The sequence below is a fragment of the Pantherophis guttatus genome, chromosome 2 (assembly GCF_059756535.1).
Source record: "Pantherophis guttatus breed Tessera chromosome 2, ASM5975653v1, whole genome shotgun sequence".
Taxonomy (NCBI): domain Eukaryota; kingdom Metazoa; phylum Chordata; class Lepidosauria; order Squamata; family Colubridae; genus Pantherophis; species Pantherophis guttatus.
In genome coordinates, this window is record NC_142064.1 from 204,340,794 (window position 1) to 204,359,973 (window position 19,180).

At 41.8% G+C, this 19,180-nt stretch overlaps 1 protein-coding gene across 4 annotated transcripts in view; it reads right to left on the minus strand.

Annotated features, from left to right (window-relative positions):
• Positions 1–225: 225 nt before the first annotated feature.
• GPRIN1 (G protein regulated inducer of neurite outgrowth 1) overlaps positions 226–19,180 on the minus strand; it is a 71,773-nt gene continuing 52,818 nt past the window's right edge. For all 4 annotated transcript variants that reach the window (XM_087887556.1, XM_087887555.1, XM_087887554.1 and 1 more), the window contains one exon: positions 226–3,367. In XM_087887556.1, the coding sequence (XP_087743682.1) occupies positions 1,556–3,316 (1,761 nt within the window). In that variant the 5' untranslated portion in view covers positions 3,317–3,367 and the 3' untranslated portion in view covers positions 226–1,555. The remainder of the gene's footprint in view (positions 3,368–19,180) is intronic.

Sequence of the window (19,180 nt, forward strand, 5' to 3'; positions counted from 1 at the left end):
GGCCTTCTATTATAGGACTCCCAGAGAAAACCATAAACGGGGGAAAAAAACATTGTTGTCTGTCAGTTTTCCAACAGCTAATTGATTTAAGTAAAATTGAGTTTGAGCTTAATTGCGTGGATTTTATTACGTTTAATATTCTGCAGTTTTAAACTGCAAGTCACCCCAAGTGCTTGAATATTGTAAACAGAAAGGTGGGAATGAATTTGATGCTAAATGGATAAATATATTTAAAATCAGAAAGGAGTTTATTTTTGTATTAGGGAAAGGGATAGCCCCAGTGATTTAGGAATTAGGCGAAGTATGTTTGCATTGAAAATATGATGCTGGACCATTCAACATGTGCTCTAAGAAATATAAGGTTATTTCCAAGCAGCTTAGAACTTGAGATTTGCATTTATGTGCCCCCAGATTCGGTTTCTTTGGATCAAAGAAGTTGCAAAATATGATACATTTATGGTAAGCATTCCACTCATGCTCCATTCTCTTTAGAAAAGCACTTTCCCATCTGAGTTACTCCTAGGGAGAGCCAGAAAGCTTAACCATTAACAGCTGTGAAAAGCATGTTTCTGGCATGCTAAAAGATCCAACGTGTGTGTTAAGTGGATTTATATGTAACAGACAATGTTTAGTTGTGGCTCCTACTTTGCTGCATTCACAGACTGTTATGGAATCAAATAATGGCAGCCTCCGGGTTACAGGAGGAAGAATCCAGAAAACTATGCCTACTATTTTATTAATTACTACTGCCTTTTTCTTACTACCACCACTCCCTACAACAACTACCATCTGCTAAGGAAGGAAATAAGAATTTCTGACAATAGCATTAGGAGACCTCCAACTGGAGCAACCTACATGCACATGGGTCTACTTATCTGGGTGAACCAGGTGTCACTGTCACTGGTCTTTCAGTGGTTCAGCAACAGAACCAAGAAAGATTCTGGAGTGGTTAAAACCACAGTGGTTGTTTTAAAACGTGCTTCATTTAAATAGATACTGTAGCTTCTTCTGTTTGTGGAGGATCCCAAATACTTAAAGATGGCCATTCCCTTATATCTTGGATGACTTTGTTTTCAGAGATCTCAGTGTGATCGTGTGATTATTTTAAAATGACAAGCGTGGGCTATCAGAGGGCTGTATCAATTGGGCAGCAAAATCCCAAAGATGATCTCCATCCTATAGTAAATAGGTTGTTGAGACCTTTGTATTTTGTCATTGTGGAGATTACACAACCAGCATGAAAATTGCACTCGGGGTGTAAGCAGCAGGTATAAGTGCTGCTCTCAGGAATGTGTAAGTTCTTCAGGTGTATATGAAAACACCTATCACGGGGCGGGGCTCCAAGCTCTCCAGCCAAACTTATCAAGCTTATAGTTCAGTACTTTGCCAACATTTTTAAAATATGCCACTTGAAGAGCAGTAGATAGAGGTGCCATAACATTACAGTTTTAAAATATTAAAAAGGGATCATTCCCTCCCCCCTTGCCTGAGAAACTACATAATATTTGCATTTTCCAGCTACAATAAAAACCCAAGAAAATGACAAGAACACATTTCACTCCACAGCGGGGCCTCCACGAGAGCAGCAGCGCGGCCGTCGTACATTCTGTAGGAGCGCCCTGAACACACTGGGCTGCCTCTTGATCTCACCCTTGCGTGAGGCAGCCTTGACAGAACTGGAGCGGGTACTCTGGGGAGTCATCACCATCTGCCGACCATGTTCTTCGATCTGCTTCTCCAGATGCTTCTGTATGGCCATTCCCAGCACTTCTACCTCCATGGAGGCTCCATATACTTCCCATGTCATCCCCTTTTCATCCCAGCTGACCTCCCGTATTGGCTCCGATGTCTCTTCCTCTGCACTCTTAATGTGCACTTCAGGATAGGATGATTGAGGGGATTTGGTTACCGGAGTCATAGGTCCCGTGGCCACTGACCTGGTCTCCACTGGGATGGACACTTGCATCTCCACATCCCTTTTTGTGGGTTTCTCCTCTGGACCAGGACTCTTCAGAGAAGTCCCTAAACCTCTTGTATGAAATGGGAAAGCTGAAGAGCCATCAGGTGGATTAATAGGGCTGATGGCTACAGACACCAAAGATACCCGATTATCAACCTGAGTTCCAGCATCATGCTGGGGAGGCGTGACTTCCAATATGCAGGTCTGGGCAAGATGTCCTACAGATGTCATCTCCTCATTGGTTGCATGTTCCTCACTTGTAGCTCTGCTAATCATCTCCACCTTTTTCCCATGAGCTTGGTCCTGACTTTTGCAACTGGAGATTGTTGCTTCCCTGTGCCCTGTTTTCTCTTCCATGGATTCAACTGGGCTTGATTCTAATTCACCTGATGTGCCTTGATGTTTGACTTCATAAGAAATGCTGGTGACAAGGACATCTGGCACTTTATTGGAGCTTCCAGGTGGGTGAGTTTCTGCAACAGGGAACCTTGTTTCCTCAGTATCACTCAAAGGATTCTTTGCCGCAACAGGCTTGGCTGACCTCTCTGAGGTGGTTTCAGCTTTAGAGGGTTCCAGAATAGACTCCTTCATAGCGTCTGACCCAAAGAGACTTCTGGAATCTTCTTTCCCGTATTCCATAGCTTCACTGCTGATGTGTGATTTATCTCCTTTAGAGGCAAGAGGCTGCCCTTGACTTGTGTTTTGCAGGCATGCAGGAAGTGTTGAACCCATCTTGGAATGAACTGTTTTTATTTGGCTACATTCCTCCTTAGCTTTGCCTGTGGTGGGTTCAAAAAATGCAACATGTTTCAGGGAGGTTGGTGTGCTGGATGAGTCTTTATTGGGTCCTTTGAGGCAGGGCTCTGTTGGGAGATGCCTACATGCTTCTCCGGCAACAGGGCTAACTTTTTTTCCCAGAGAGCTGCAGATGGTCACTGTGCTATTTGAGATCTCCTCCATCCTCTCATCCTGCTTACTGTTCTGTTTCCACTCGTGGCAAGCTGCAGCTTCTCCTTTTGCTTCTGGGGGAGTTCCTCCAACACCTGTGTTTTTTAGAAGGGGGGGCTCAGCAGCAGCAGCAACTAGATCTACAGAAGACTTTGGATCCACAGCTTGAGCCTTCTCTTTCTGATTTGGGTTATCCACCATGGCAACTTTTTGGCTGCTGTCTTTGGTGCCAAGTTCATTTACACAGCAGTTCCTCATGGTGAAATCTCCGCTTGCACAGCTGACGTTTTGGAGGCAGCTGTTTTTTTTACAATCACAAGGTGAGCTGGTGATGGGCTTGTCAGCATCTTCAGGGACAGCTTCTTGGTTCAGCAACTGCAGGGCCTCTGTCTCCCTAGCACTGCCCATCTCTAGGCAGGACCTCTGCCATGCTATTCTTTGTACCGCTCTTAGAAGGTTCTGAAATGAGAGAGAGGGTGGAGAAGAAAGAAGACAATTATCTGAGGTAATCTCAAAGAAAAACACAATGATCTTAAAGCTATCTGTCTTTGATGTCTTCTAGGTCAATGATTACTCTGCATTATTTGGGAGAGTTTACGATGTTTGCTGCCTTATACAAAATCTGAGAGATGAAATAAGACTTGGTATTTTACAGTCTTGGATTTCTCACCACTGAATTCTAGTACAGTACAGGTAGTCCTCAACTTATGACTGCAATGGAGCATGGAATTTCTGCCATAAGTCATGAGGCACCTATGTGACCAACTCGATTTTATTATCTTTTTTTGCAGCAGTTGTCAAGCGAATATAGTAGTCATATGGCAAGTCATTTTTTTGCTTGAAACTGGCTGCTGCTGGAATTCCTGAACTGGTTGTAAGTAGCTTTTGGGTGGGAGGTCAGAACTTCAAATGGTCACCAAGTGAGGACTACCTGTAATTCCATCCCCTTCCTTGTTTCCTTCCCATTCTATACTTTCATAATGGTCTGCTTGGGCATTTAGTTCTGTTCAAACAACATTGAGTTTCTTATGCAAATATTGAAATCTGTAAAAATTGACTAAATTGTAGCCTTTTAATTTATAATCCAGTCCATGACTAATAACAATAATGTTGTACTCTTTCAAGTACACCATCTTCTTCATCTCACTAGTCTTTAGAAAAAAATACAATAGATCAGTATTATTCCTACTTTAGGGATGGAAGACTGAGGCAGACAACCTTCAAGCTACATAAGGAACTAACGGCAGAGGCAGAATCTTCAATTTTCAATTCCCCATGGATATAGGCTTTAAGCTATGCCCATGGTTTACTGAAATTATAGAAATATTCCTGCATTTTGATAAACATTCGATAGTGGGTTGCCCTTTTCATCCATAACTGCCTTCTTTCTGGATCTCTTCATCTCTGAGATATCCTTGTAATCTCCCTGTCAGCATTCCAGAAAAACCCCAACTCCAAGTAAAGACGCGGAAGCAAGCATTTTCCAAAGTTCTCTTTACTAGAATAGGCAAACTGGCACATCTGGGGAAACCCGAATCTGAAAAGCCCGGGTTTTCCTTCGGTAAGTCAAAGCTCCCAAAACCATCCCCTTTTCCATCCAGTCAGTCACATGCTCCAATCAACATCCGTTCCATCCCGATCCAGCCCCCTGACCACTCCTTCTCCAGATGCTGAATCGCCCTGACCTTGAACGACAGGAAGAAGGCTATTATGTCTACTAACCCCCTCTCCTACTTTCCCACACATGGGAAGGTGGCAGCATTGAAGCTTCTGCCCTAATATGGCTTCCAAAGCTGACACTCCCATTCCAAGAACTAACCAAGCCCAACCCTTCTTTGTTTTTTTTTCAGGTCATCCAAGCTTTCTGAATGTTGTCAACTGCTGAACTTATGGTACTATTAGAGGCTAGATAACTCTAGGATGCGTAGGAAGAGACAGATAATAGCTCAATGTTGGTGTAAATGCTCTGTAATCGGAAGGTCTGAGTCCAATCTTTGGCATTTTTGCTTACAAAGGATCAGACAGCAGACAATACAGTGGTACTTTGCTACTCATCGTTAATTGGTTCCAGGAGGTGCAATGAGTACCAAGAACAATGAGTACCAAACAAATTTTTCCCATAAGGAATAATGGAATGAATCACAAGGCAGCCGACACAGAAAGTTCTAGCTTGTGCATTGAGCACCAAACAAACAATGAGTACCAGGACAAAATTTTCACATCAAAATCCACTTGAGTAACCAAACTCAATGAGTTTCAGGACAGTTGAGTTTGAAGCTACCACTGCATAAAGTAAAATCTGAAGCCAGGAAGAAGAAATTTGGGATTGACCTGATGGTGCACCAAGTGACTTCAGACATTCCCACAACTGCACCAACGGCCTACACTTTCTTGCTCCTTTGGTTTTTTTTTAAATACATTTTGAGACATGCTTTTTCTTTTCAATGTTGGGAGGTTGGAGCTTCCAAATCACCTTCCTCCTATCCTATCCATTTTCCGTGGTGCTGATGTTGGAGGCTGAATTATTCACACATACTTTATTATGTGTGGATAATTCATTTTGATAGTATCTAACATTATAGCACTAAGAGCCCATAGGACTACGGACTCAAAATGATTCCTTGTGAAAGTTGTCACTTTGTATAAAATACTATTCTCATCAGGGCTGTGAATAATTCCAAAGTGGTCTGGAAGAACTTTGGTCCTCGTGTAACTGCAGAATTTCTTTGCCACTAATTAAACCCAGCCTCATTATGCAGAACTGTGCAGCTCATGCAACCCTCCCCCCCCACACACATACCAAGACATGACTCCTTTAATTAATAGCAGGCAGGTTTTATACTCAGGTAGAGCCCAAAGCACTTCTGAAATATTTCTGAAATGTGCACAGCTGCAACTCATCACAATTCTCACAACGAAGAGCGCACACACGCACACAAAATGGAATTGCCTTAGCAGTGCAACCATGATTGGGTATACTGGCTTTCAGAATACCAAACCTTAATGTGCAGCATCATAGACCTTGCTATATGTGCTAATGCAAGTCAAGCGAGACCCCATCTCCTTTCTTTGAGTATAAAAGCATCTTTCACAAGAGTTTCCCTGTAACCCTTTTCCTCCTTGCCATTTCTCCATTTCAAAACATTTCCTGAGCAGCTTCCTTTCCTCCGTTGGGCACTTTTAAAAATATGTTAGATTTGGAGTTTGCAACAAATTTGTGGGAGAATGAGAAATGATAGTGGAATGATAGTGGAATTTTTTTTGAAAACCATTGGTACGGAAGACCTTAAACAACCTTTCTTTATTTTGCTTTGAACCCCCTTTTCCCCAGGAGAAGTGAGTTGATAAAAAAGTTCTTCCAGAAAATAACCTGCAATCTATCCCTGAATATTTTTAACCCAGATGCAAATAGCCAAATGCAATTATCTACAGATTCCTCTAGGCATGGCCTAAGTGCGGTGACACAACAGAACGTCACTTCACACACAGATTCATCTGAAGGAAAGATCTGCTTAGGATTCTCCCAGTTTCCGTTCTAGCCTTTTCAGCTGATCTAGCAGTTCTCTACAGCCCAAAAATTTACCGTATCCTCAATTCAGTGAATAAGCCTGTCTCCCCTTTCCCTTTGTGAACACAAACATTTCCGAGAGGAGGGATCTAGCACATCTGAAGCACATGCCAATCTTTCTTGTTTTTTCATGCCATTAATTTGGCTGGGATGCTGTGTCAAGTTTATAGGGCTTAAATCGATGGCCGTTCAGCAGGACATTATCTGAGATATTACATCTCTACCCCTCACATAAAAGAATATATGTATTATGATTAGAATGAATTCTTCCATGCCAGAAATGCACTGTGTCAAGAATCTATGTTATCCCTTCAGTTAATTGTGATAAATGTCCAGTTGTGGCCTCACATATTTAAAATATCATAGCTATACTGCCACATCTGTTTATTTTTTATTTATTTATTTTTCACATTTTTGAACTGCCCATCTCCCTCAGGGAGCAGCTCTAGGCATTGTATAATAAAATATTAAAACATTTTCTCCTTTTAAATAGATAGTACATATAAGCTTTCTCAAAGGGTCAAAATTCTCCTGTGAGGACAAAAGCTCTTTCTGCCAAGATTTTAGGATGTGCACGTAAAATAATTTTGTTAACCAATTCCTAAACCAGACTTCCCCAACCTGAGGCCTTCAATATATGTTTTATTTGTTGGCGATTATGATAATTTCCCTCCCATCCATTTTTATCAATGAATAAATAAGTAAACAATTTTTTTTAAAAAAAGTATATGAAAACAGTTCCTTGTTCCAACTTGGTTTGGACTATCCCAAGATATGGAACAATGAACGGAGAACAAGCCAAAGGCAGAAGCAGGACCAATGGGTGCAAAATAATACAGGGATACAGATTTTGATTGGACACCAGAGGAAATTCTTAATAGTAAGAACTGTTGAACAATGGAAGAGGTTTCATGGAAAGGGGATGGACTGTCCTTTGCTGGAAGTATCAAAATCTATTTGTCATGGATGCTGCAGTAATGGATTCCTCCATTGGTTAGACTGAATTAGGCTATCTTTAAGCTCCCTTCCAGCTCTTACCATTTTATGATTCTTATTGCTGGAATTACGTCATTTTAATAGCATGAATGGTGATATAATCCAGATATATCTCATATTTATTTATTCACTTCATTTTTTATTCAATCTCTATAACCACTCATCTCAAATGACTCTGAGTGGCTTACAATTCCAAAACTATAAAAACAATAAAAACATCCAAAATAAATATACAGAGCTGTCAAGACAATGCAAAGGACCTGCACAAATTCATTTAGTTTGCAAAGCATTGTCCTAATCAGAAGAGATGAACAAGGAGTTATACAGGACGTTGCAAGTGCACTTCTCAACAACTGGAAATTTCAGTGAGCTCCCAGTTTCTGCAATATCACCAGACACGAGCCATTTCTTCCAAAACTATCTTTCCAGTGAAATTGAATTCTCAACATACTGAACCTTCCACCCAATATAAAATTTAATTTATGGACTAACTTAAGCAAGGAAGTACAATGTCAAATAGAAACCAGAGTGGGATATGCAGATATTTTTCTCTGAAAGGTGCAGACACAGCAGATGTACAGCACAGTCTCTTCATTTCACACAGCCAAAAACTTCTTTTTTCACTATGTCATTATTTTTACTTTATCGAGAAGCAACATGGCCTTTCACGCAAGTTGGCATCCCCAATGGAAGGTAAATTTAAGACCCAAAGAAGCCAGCTATCATAGTCTGAACAAAAGTTTCTGTGTGAAAAAAATTCTGCATTTCTCTGGCAGCTTGGACAGCTCAATATCAACCTCTGACCTCTCACCTTAAACAATTTTTCAACTTTTTAAACTTGCGTTAAGTGCAGTGCAACAAATGACCTTACATTTGAACTGCCGCCTAGTAAACTGGGCTCATTCTTCTAAAGAAAAAACAACAAATAACATACTGCAGGTCCTGGTCTGAGGTGAAATCTATATACTTTTAAGATTCCTTACAGAGATGAATCTCTTTAGTGTGCCAAGAGCACAGCAAGCAAACAAGCAAGCAAGCAAGCGGCATTAGCTTTGCCTAGGAGCTACGCAGGGAATCTTGGTGCAGTGAGTCCAAATAAGAAAGAAAGGAACCATGGAAGCTTGAGGGAATTGTCCAAGATTTTAAGTGCAAAAGATAATGTTGAGTGGAAAGGAAACAGACATGCAAAGAAAAAAATGGGCAAAAATTTAAGGAAAGAGGAATGCATTGCCTGTCGCCCCCTCTGCCTTGGTGAAAAAGATTGCTCTCCCCGAATAGAACCAGAGCAGCAGACTGACTGGTGTAACAATACCAAATCAGAGTAATTCCAAATTTCCTGAATCAATCAATCAATCAAACAAACAAGCAATCAATCCTCTTCCCCACCTTCTTCTTTCTCGGGCTTCTAAAAGAATGATGCTTCCATCCTCCATCCCTCGTGCAGTCCAAGATTTTACTCTGGGGGGCTATAGTAGAAGGGCTCAGCTGGAGCTTTTCATTGCATTTCATTACATCTCCCAAGTCTGCAATCTCGCTAAATGCATCCAGCAAGCCCCGGGTAAAATGTTGATGCTTTGAACCAGCAATCTATGACCAGGCCAATAAGGGGAAAGTCATTGGCAAGGCGAGCCCTGCTAGGGCTTTTGGTAATGTGCATGCACACATACAAGAATATCCTTGTCTCGGCACTATGATTGCTTTTATAAAACAAAGCATAGAGACTCCAAGCCATCCCCACATAAAGTGCTGGGTCAGGCACAGGGCTGTGGGTGAAGAAACTGACTGTTTATGGCCAGCCACAAAATTTGCTATTGGATGGAAAGGTAGCTGCGGTATATTCAAGGATCCACATTGTGGCAAAGTTGGAGGAGGACCACAAGCATCGTGGCGATGAATTTATGGGACAATGCTGCAAGTCTGAATATACTGGTTTGTTTTTTTTTCCTGATCCCTACCACCTGCTAGGCAGACAAGACTCAGTAAAACTGGCAAAGAGAATTGGGGCTGAAATTCCCCAAAAAGTAATGCTTGGATAGTGACTGCCTCGTCTCAGGATCATTCGCAATTACAACAGCAATGAAGAAGCAACTTTGTGGTGAGTCCTAACATTTATGTTCTTCTTAAATCTGTAAATAAAGCAAAGGCAACTGAAGTAAGATTTGTAATCGCAGTTACTGTTTCACTTAGCAGTGTTGTTTAATGACCAGATTGCTGGTCCTGACTACAAGTTAGTGATTAAACGGACACTAACTTGTAGTCTAGTCCTGTGATGGCGAACCTATGGCAGGCATGCCGGAGGTAGCACGCCATTCTGATGGCACGCAAGCTGTTGCCCCAGTTCAGCTCCGCCACGCATGTGTGCATGTCTCTCACCAGGCAGCTGGTCTTTTGGTCTCTGCCGCGCATGCACGGGGGGTGGGAGGCGTTTGGGGGCAGGCACAAGCGAGGGCAGGGAGCATGCGTGGGGGCCATGTGCACATTGCATTTTGGGGGTTCGGGCATACGCGCATGCTTTGGGCACTCAGTCTGGAAAAGGTTAGCCATCACTGGTCTAGTCTATGTTTCAAAAAGTCATCCAGTTCTAACATGAATCCAATGAGTTTGTTTAATTTCTGACCTAAACTCACAGATTATTTCAGAACAGAATTAAAACACCTTTTCCCTACTTTTATGCAAAGGTGCTCTAGGGCAGGGGTGTCAAACTCAAGGCCCGGGGCCCAGATCCGGCCCACGGGGTTCTTAGATCTGGCCCATGGGGTCGCCCTGGAAACAGCGAAGGACTGGCTTGCAGTGCCTCTGCCAGTAAAAACAGAGCTCCGTTTTCACTGGCAGAGGGGTTACAGGAGGCTGTTGCAGCTGCAAATGGAGCTCAGGAGCCCATTTCCACTGGCAGAGCACTTGGGCCACCATAGGCGCCCCCGACACAAGTCACATCGAGCTGACCATGCCCACTCCGGCCCCCTGACATCAAACACAAACATGATGTGGCCCTCAATGAAATCGAGTTTGCTCTTGAGTAATTTAAAATTTAAAAGTTCCTCCTGGCTTCTCCTTCTTCAGCAACCTGATGAAGTGAGGCAACCACTGGAAAATAGTTCAGAGACATTGATCTCTCAACAACGCTATGACGAAATGAAACAAATAAAATGTTAAAAAATTATGATATTTATGCAGTTATATCTAAATTACATTGAAGTAACCAAAAATCTTTACAATCCCCAAGGCATGGCACAACTTTTGAGTACCCCTAATGTTTGGAATTTGAAAGTTGAAAAATTTGACATGCCCTACTGTGACATGGCCTCACTTTTCATCTCTCCCTCTGATGTTGGCCTGCTTCATGAAGATGACTATTGCTGAATGTTTTCACAAGAACCTATTGGGAAGATCCCTTCTGGGACAGGGATGGGAAAACCTGCTCCAGGCTAAATCTGTCCTGTTAGACCTCTGAATCTGGCTCATGCAGGGGAAGGCTGGGTTCAGGCAAAGTATAGCGATATAGCGGAGCTGCTATTCTGAATGCCCTGAGGTGATGCTGCATCTATGTAAGTGAGAAAGACATATATATACAAGAGAAATATGTGCCTGTTGTAGCCATCAGTTCAGTGCAATGTCAGAACTGATGCTTCCTACTTTTGCTAGAAACATGTCACTGTAAGCATGAATTTGTTTCTTGTCAAGAGGTGATTTTTGCTCTTGGGCTGAAAAAAGTCTAACCAGGTCACATTCAAAAGTAGCAATATCAGAACAATTCTGAGACAATCCATTCCTAGCTAGTTAGGCTTAGAAATAGCCAAAAGTCCTACTGGCATCATCCAGCCCATGTTTATTCAGAGGTAGGTGCCACTGAGTTCAAAACAGCCTCCACTCTGTTGAGCTTATTGATATCTTTTTTTTTTAATACTGGCAAGGAAAACATGCAAAACAGTGTTTCTGGAATTCTTTTTAACCCCCGTACTGCACCGGCTATATGTTTTGGTCTACTTGCTCTGGGAAGGATAGGGAGAGCCACACACTTTGCTCTCTGGATCATGGGAGTAAGAGGGAGAGGGGAAGGGACCGACTCAGAATGGAGCAGTCAGCAACTTTCTGAGCCACCACCCAACTGCAAGGGTTTTTTTTCCTACAGCCCCATTTTTAACACAATATTTCTCTTGCCAGCTGCTTTTGTGCGGATTTGATCCCATTCAGTTAGTATGCAAATCAAAAGAATCCTGAACCCCTTGCATAATTCTGATGGCTGATAAGAATATCCCAAGTTTTAACTCTTCTTAGACAAACATTGGTCAAACCGCGTCTTCACCTGGATGCACGTCAGATATAGCCTGCCTGGGTAGAGAATTGTGGGAGTTAGCATTCCCATACCCAAGTTCAGCATTCTGGAGGATACACAGGTTGGATAATGTTGACCTAAGCAGATAAGGAGATGCCATTTACAATCTGAACAAAGTGTAAATTCATTTCTGCCCATCTGCAATTAAATCTGCTTCCATAAACTAAAAGCCACAAGATCACAACAAGAGAGAATTCATAAGCAATGGGTTTTCAGGCAGTATGCAACTTGTCCCTCACTAGCCGAGTGGCAGTTCAATTAGCTTTGCCAGCATCATTTGGGAACCATTAACCAGGGAATCAACAGGCACGTACGTCTTCTATTTAGGTAGTAATTGGGGCAGAGTTGGATGCTGCTTCCTTTGAAGGGAGACCCAACAAGGTTGCAGAGATCAAAGAGATTCTCTATAACAATAAAAATGTCACAAAGCCCGAGATCTCAGCCAGCAGCAACACTGGCAGAATGAGTTCAAAACAGTACAGCAATGTCATTTTCATCCCCAGCATTATTTAAAGATGCCAAATAAGGCATGTATGGCCTGCCCTATTTATACATGTATATCATATTGATTACAACTGATGTCAGTATGAAACTGCTATTTCACTTAATTTTAGAAGGTAGCTTTCAATGAATAGTCTTTATCAGGGCAGATAATAGAGAGAGATACAGATAGACAGACAGACAGGCAGATGGTAGAGTAGTATCATTTATCATAAAAAAAGAGGGAAAAAGGGGGCCCTACTAGAAATGCCAAGCACTATGTGTATCTATAAACCCAACTGATGCCTCAAATTGCAATTCATATCTTGCCTTGTCCCCCTCCCCCCCATTGGCATTTTAAGAGACTACTAACCTACATTTTCAGAGCTGTAAAAAATGAAGCCCTCACTTTCCCTAAATCAGTATGAACATGCAATCTGTGAACCTCTAAAGGAGAATACTTGTAACTCACGATTGAAGTGAGGAGTTGTTGGTGTTCCTTGAGTTTGGTTGTTTTCTTCCAGATGTTTCATTACAGTGCACGGATGATATTATATAATTTGGGTAATAAAACGTTTGCAAGAAAACAACCAAGCTCAGAGAGCACCAAGGACTCCTACTCTATGAACCTCTTAAGAGGCTAACTGGTGGTGGTGGTAAACCATTATTTAGTAATACTGGAGCAAAGTACAGATCCGTAGAGTAATTTATTTTCTTTTTCTTGTCAACATGGAAACAAAGGAGAATTGCAAGGAATGATGGAGAAATGGGTCTCTTGCTACCTGCCCACTCATTTGCCTGCATGGAATTCCTTATCTCCTATGGAGAACAAGTGAATTGTTAAATGGAAAGATGCTTACACAGAAATCAATCCAACTTACTTCGGCTAGGCTTACTCACAGGTAGAGGTGACTGCAGCTCTAAGCTCAGCTACATTACAGGCTTGTCAAATAAGAAATAATCCTACCAAAGATAATCACTAAGGCTTTTAAAACAAAAGTTGTAAGAAATCAGAAAGAGTTGGTCCTTATCCGAACTATTAAAATAAATCAAATAATCAATACTGGTAAACAATACCATTAATCTGAAAACCATAAGAAACCATTTTATTTTTATTCAATTCCCCCGCCCACCCAAACATGTGACAGCCTACTGAATTTCCACCACCCTCACCAAAAACTTGGGAGGTAGGTAGGCAAGCTATTAACTTGCTGAATATCACCAGATGGGAGGTAAATCAGAATCTCAGCTTAAATCTTCCCAATGCTAAACCAACACTATTTAAACCAGAGGTGTCAAACTTGCATTATCACGGCAGCGTCACGTGACGTATCGTGATTCCCCCTCCCTTTGCTAAACTGGGCATGGGCATGGCCAGTGTGTTACGCATCTGGCCTGCGGGCTGGGAGTTTGACAGCCCTGATCTAAACAGTCCATCTACAGCCAACCTACAGTTATAACATGTAGTCAAGGACAAAAGGTTTGCGGTGCTCCACAAGTGCTGTGGGCAAGCTGCCCTTGCTGGTAACGGGCACCACAATGACCATTTTAAAAGGTAAACAGCTATTAATATGTGGCATTCTTGGAATAACGGATCATAGTCAAAGAGTAGGTGTTTCTCTGATAGTATCTGATGGATCAGTTGAACAATGTGTCAAACACCCTAGTTTCTAAATATGCCAGTTCATTTAAAAATGACCCAGCATTCATTTATTGCTTACTCTAAAGCCCAAGTAGACAAGGCAACATTCACACAATTAGCAACTTTATGAATGGTGGTTTCTTAAAAGGAAAGAACTGGAGAAAGAATTCCGATGTGACTCTGACACCTTGACAGAGCCATTTTATGCCTTACTCAAATTTGCTCTTGAGCCTTGCTACTAAAAGTTAACAGAAAATATCTTCACCTCGAGCATCTAGTGCTCTACACTATTTTTTCCCTTTCTGTCTTTTGTCAGCATTCTTTAAAATAACTCAATAAGCAAATAAATGAATACATTTTAAAACAGGACAAGTTGATATCAGGGTAGCATGAAATTTGGGGAAAGAGAAACGATTCACATCCATTAGTCTTAGCACAGACAAATAATCAGGATATACAGCAAAGAAAGGCAGGATCAGCTGGACTGGATAATGATGGGTTATACCAACATAACAGAGCATTAAAATTCATACTTGCCTCATTATTTAACACAGAAAAAAGTAAAACTAAATATTTAACGATATCACTTTCAATTATGACTATAATGCTTTCAGCCAACTGTATTTCTGGACAATGCAGATACAGATAGCCCTAGAGTTATCCTATAACAGAGCCTGCCCATCAGAGTTGTAATTCAAGACAGTCATAAATAGGGTCATCCACGTGACTGACCTGATTTTATGATTTTTTTTGCAATAGTCATTAAGTGAATGCCATGGTCTTTAAGCAAAGCAATGGTTCCCTATGGGCTGGTTGTTCCAAAAACCAGATGTAAATGCCAGTTTTAGGCAAATCTGTTGTAAAACTCAGCCACATGAATGTTGGGGGCTACAAATGGCTGTAAATATTGCTGAGCCCTTGAAGCACAATCACATGATCCCAGAGAATGGGGGCGAGTGTTGGGACTTCGAATATGGGTTATAAATACTTTGTTTGAATATCATTTAGGATCCACTTCCCTATGCATTTTTCTGCCTCTGGTATGTTAGGCGAACCTATGGCACACGTCATGGCGAACCTATGGCACACGTGCCACAGGTGGCATGCGTAGCCATATCAGTGGACATGCCAGCTCACCTCTGGCGCAAATGTGTGCACCGGCCAGCTGATTTTTGGGCCTTCTGGGCCCACCAGAAGTAGGTAGACAGGCTGTTTCCTGCCTCCAAAGAGCCTGGGATGAGGAGGCCTGTTTTTCTTTCTCACCTGGCTCCAAATCCTCTCTATGCATCTGGGGAGGGCAAAAACAACCTTCCCCACCCTCTCGGAGGCCCTCCGGAGCCCTGAAACGGCCCATTTCCCAACTCCCGATTGGACAGGAAGTGACTTTTTTGTTGTCCCCAGCCTCCAGAGACTCCTAGAGGAACCTCCCCCACCCCCCACCCCCTCCTGGCACGCGATGGCAAAAAGGTTAGCCATCACTGGGCTAGGGTCTTAGACAAATTGAGAGACAAGGACTGGCAGCTTTACCACTCTTACAGATGAGAATATTATACCAAAAATATCTGGAGGAATTAAAATGGAGAAAGCTGTTCTAGGGTTACACACACATACTTGTGTTCTTTCTATATGGAATGGAAAGTGTGTGAAAGACTGATTCTGTTTAATTGTGTAATTGTACTGTGTAAATGTGTTGTTATTTCCATTGAAAAGACATGACAGTGAGGGGAACTATAAGAAATGCCACGAGAAGAAAGTAGGATGAGATAATGCAATCAAAGGTAGTTCTCATTGCCTCTAATCTATCTGTCTGCAAATTATTCTAATAGTTTACCATCCATTTGATATATCATTGTCAGGGTATGTAGATTTTATAGCTGTAAGCTGATGGAAGGTTGTAAGCGGAGGCAACTGTAAGCTGATGCAATGGGAATGAGGCAGCAGGGTTACTGCCACTTTAAGAAGGTGGGTAAGAAGCTGTCTATATAAGGGAAGCCATTAGAGGGCGTCTCCCTTTTCCTCTTGTTCTCTCTCATTGTGTATCTCATTGCTCTCCTTCTGTCAGTAGCTGTATGATAAGGTATTTACCACGTATAAGTATGTATATATTTAGCTGTAGATAAATCCACTGTTAATTATCTAACGGCTCTGTGCGCTGTGTTTTGCTCCTGGGTTTATTTCATAATACTAGTCACACTGCCTAAACTCTGACAGTCATGGTATATGAGCTTTATTTTCCTGCAAATGTTAAATGTTTGGATTGATAGCATTACCCCTCTAGTCTTTGTCAGAGCCAAAGAATCTTGATTTACAGTAATCTGAGCGCCACTGAGCACTATTGCTGGTTCATTTGGGCATGCATATACAGTATCTGTACTGTTTATCAGATGAGCTATATTAAGAGTGTAATTTGTAAATGGGGATTGTTGGGCATTACTACAGGTAGTCCTTGACTTACAATAGTTCATTTAGTGACTGTTCAAAGTTACAGGGGCACTGAAAAAAAGTGACTTATGACCATTTTTCACAGTTACAACCTTTGCAGCAGTCCCATGATCATGTGATCAAAATTCAGTTGCTTGGCAACTGGTTCATATTTATGACCGTTACAGTGTCCCAAGGTCATGTGATCACCTTTTGCGACCTTCTGACAAGCAACATCAATGGAGAAGCCAGATTCACTTAACAACCAGGTTACTAACTTATCAACTGCAGTGATTCACTTAACCACTGTGGCAAGAAAGATCATAAAAAGGGGCAAATCTCACTTAAGAAATTCTCACTTAACAACCGAAATTTTGGGCTCAGTTGTGGTCGTAAGTCGAGGACTACCTGTAGTACGCACCTAGCAGTGAAAGCATGCTAATGCAAGTAGATGAATAGGTACCACTTTGGTGGGAAGGCAAAGCATTCCAGGCACCTTTGGCATATACTCATGCTGCCCACATGACATGGAAATTATCTTCAGACGATGCTGGTTCTGATGGCCAAGAAACAGAGATGAGCACCGAGTCAGACACAAGACTGGACAGGGAAACCTTTACCACTACACAGCCTGCCTAGTAAAGCCTCTGTTAGTATTTTAAGGCAGACAGAAAGGACTTCAAAGCAAAAACTATCAAGAAAGTTGCTTTTTTCATAGCTCCTAAATATTGTGCAAGAATACACAATACTGAAATATTGTTCATATGACACATTTCTCAGTGACTAGTAACCATTCATCAACTTTCTAGGTTTGTAAACTCAATGGACCATAACTGAAGTCAAGCTGGATTTAGATAAAATACTCAACTGCAACAAAGCCCCCTAATTTGTGGTTCGGTGTGTGCTGTGCAAACACCACTGTCTTTTTTATGCATCTCCCAGATGCAGCAATCCCAGCCTAGCTAAATAAAACAAAGCCCTGCTCTGATTGAAGCCTAAGAAAGAGGCTGGCAATGCTTCTCATTATCTCTGTAAGGAGAATTAAATGCATGAGACAAAAATGTCAGAAACAGCTTGTAAAGAGAAAGCTTTGATGTGGCCGATAGGTATCAGTTTCTTCTCTCTTTCAAAATATTCGAACGATTTCAAAAAAAAATTTTTTTAGAAACATTATTTTCTTGTAATGCAATGATCTATAGCCGATTTCCAATGGTTTGTGGTGCTGTCTTATACGTGCTATCTTGAGAGGAAATCTCACTGAATTCAATTCAGAAAACTGCACTGAAGATCATGTATGAAGCACCACCACCAGATGGCCAGAAAGGAAAGTTTTACAAAAGTCACTTCTACTTTTCAATGCAGGCTACAGATATGCAGAGATTGTTAGGAGAGTACCAATCATCCGTGAACTTTGTGAGCTTGTTCTGCTACATATGTCATTCCGTTTCAAATAGTACAATTTGCAACTTTTGAAAAAAAATGAATAACATTTGCATATTCCTCTTTGTCCCATACTCCTCTTTGACTTGTTGGGTGAATAAACAGAGAGAGCCAAGCAAATCCGGCAAGTGAGAGGCGGAGGAAGAAGAAGAAAAGCTAGAAGGGGAAGAGACTGCTGACAGATTGCTAACTGCTGCTAACTACACCCTGTGGAACTTTTTGCCCATTGTATGTGACAGGAGCATTGCTTGGTGAGGCAGCTACAAGGAACGTCTAAGGAAAACAGTCCTCCAGAGAGCAAACTCACTGAATGAGCAAGCAGAGAAAGCAAGCAAGAATTTGGTAAGGAACTTCATGAGAGGAGTTAAGAGGAAGACACAACTTGTTTGTTGTACATAGAGGAACAAAGGGATGGGGAAACGGCTTTATTGGGTTCCTAAGATTATTCCGTGAATGCTTTCATCTCTGAAGAGAATAACTTATCTACCTGCTACAAGTTTATGCTGACAGTCCTGGAAGAGAAAATGAAGGGTGATAGGCTATCCACATACATACATACATACATACATACATACATACATACATACACACATATACACACATACATACATATACAGAGAGAGAGAAAGAGAGAGGAATTGATATACGGTAGTTAACACTGAGTAAACCTCACTTCTTTCCAGCATTGAAAATGTTATCTAGTTCGGGTAATGAAATGTCTGCATGAAAACAACCAAGCTCGGAGAGCATCAAGGACTCCACAGTTTAACCTGAGCTACATATATTATCTTCTATTGCTACATCCAGGGGTGAAATTCAGCAGGTTCTGACAGGTTCTGGAGAACCGGTAGCGGAAATTTTGAATAGTTCGCAGAACTGGCAAATACCACCTCTGGCTGGCCCCAGAGTGGGGTAGGAATGGAGATTTTGCAATATCCTGCCCCCAGGAGGGGAGGGAATGGAGATTTTGCAGTATCCTTCCCCTGGAGTGGGGTGGGAATGGAGATTTTGCAGTATCCTTCCCCTGTCACACCCACCAAGCCACACCCACAGAACGGGTAGTAAAAAAATTTGAATTCCACCACTGGGTACATCCAACTTATCAGAAAACACATGGGGAGGGACAACAGTACCAAGTAGCCTCCCAGAAGATAAGGCAAAAGCCAAGTGGACAGATAGTGAGATGGAGAAATGTGACACAAAGACCCAAGCCTGTCAAGGGAAGCTCTTCTACATTCAAACTTCAGTATAGATTTCTTAGCCTTCCTATGTTTTTCAACCTTTGGATTTACAGCAGCTGCCATTAATTCAAGGAAAAGGGGGAAGACTCTACAGCAATGGCCCCCAACCTTTTGGGCACCAGGGACCGGGTTCCATGGAGAGAGGTTTTTC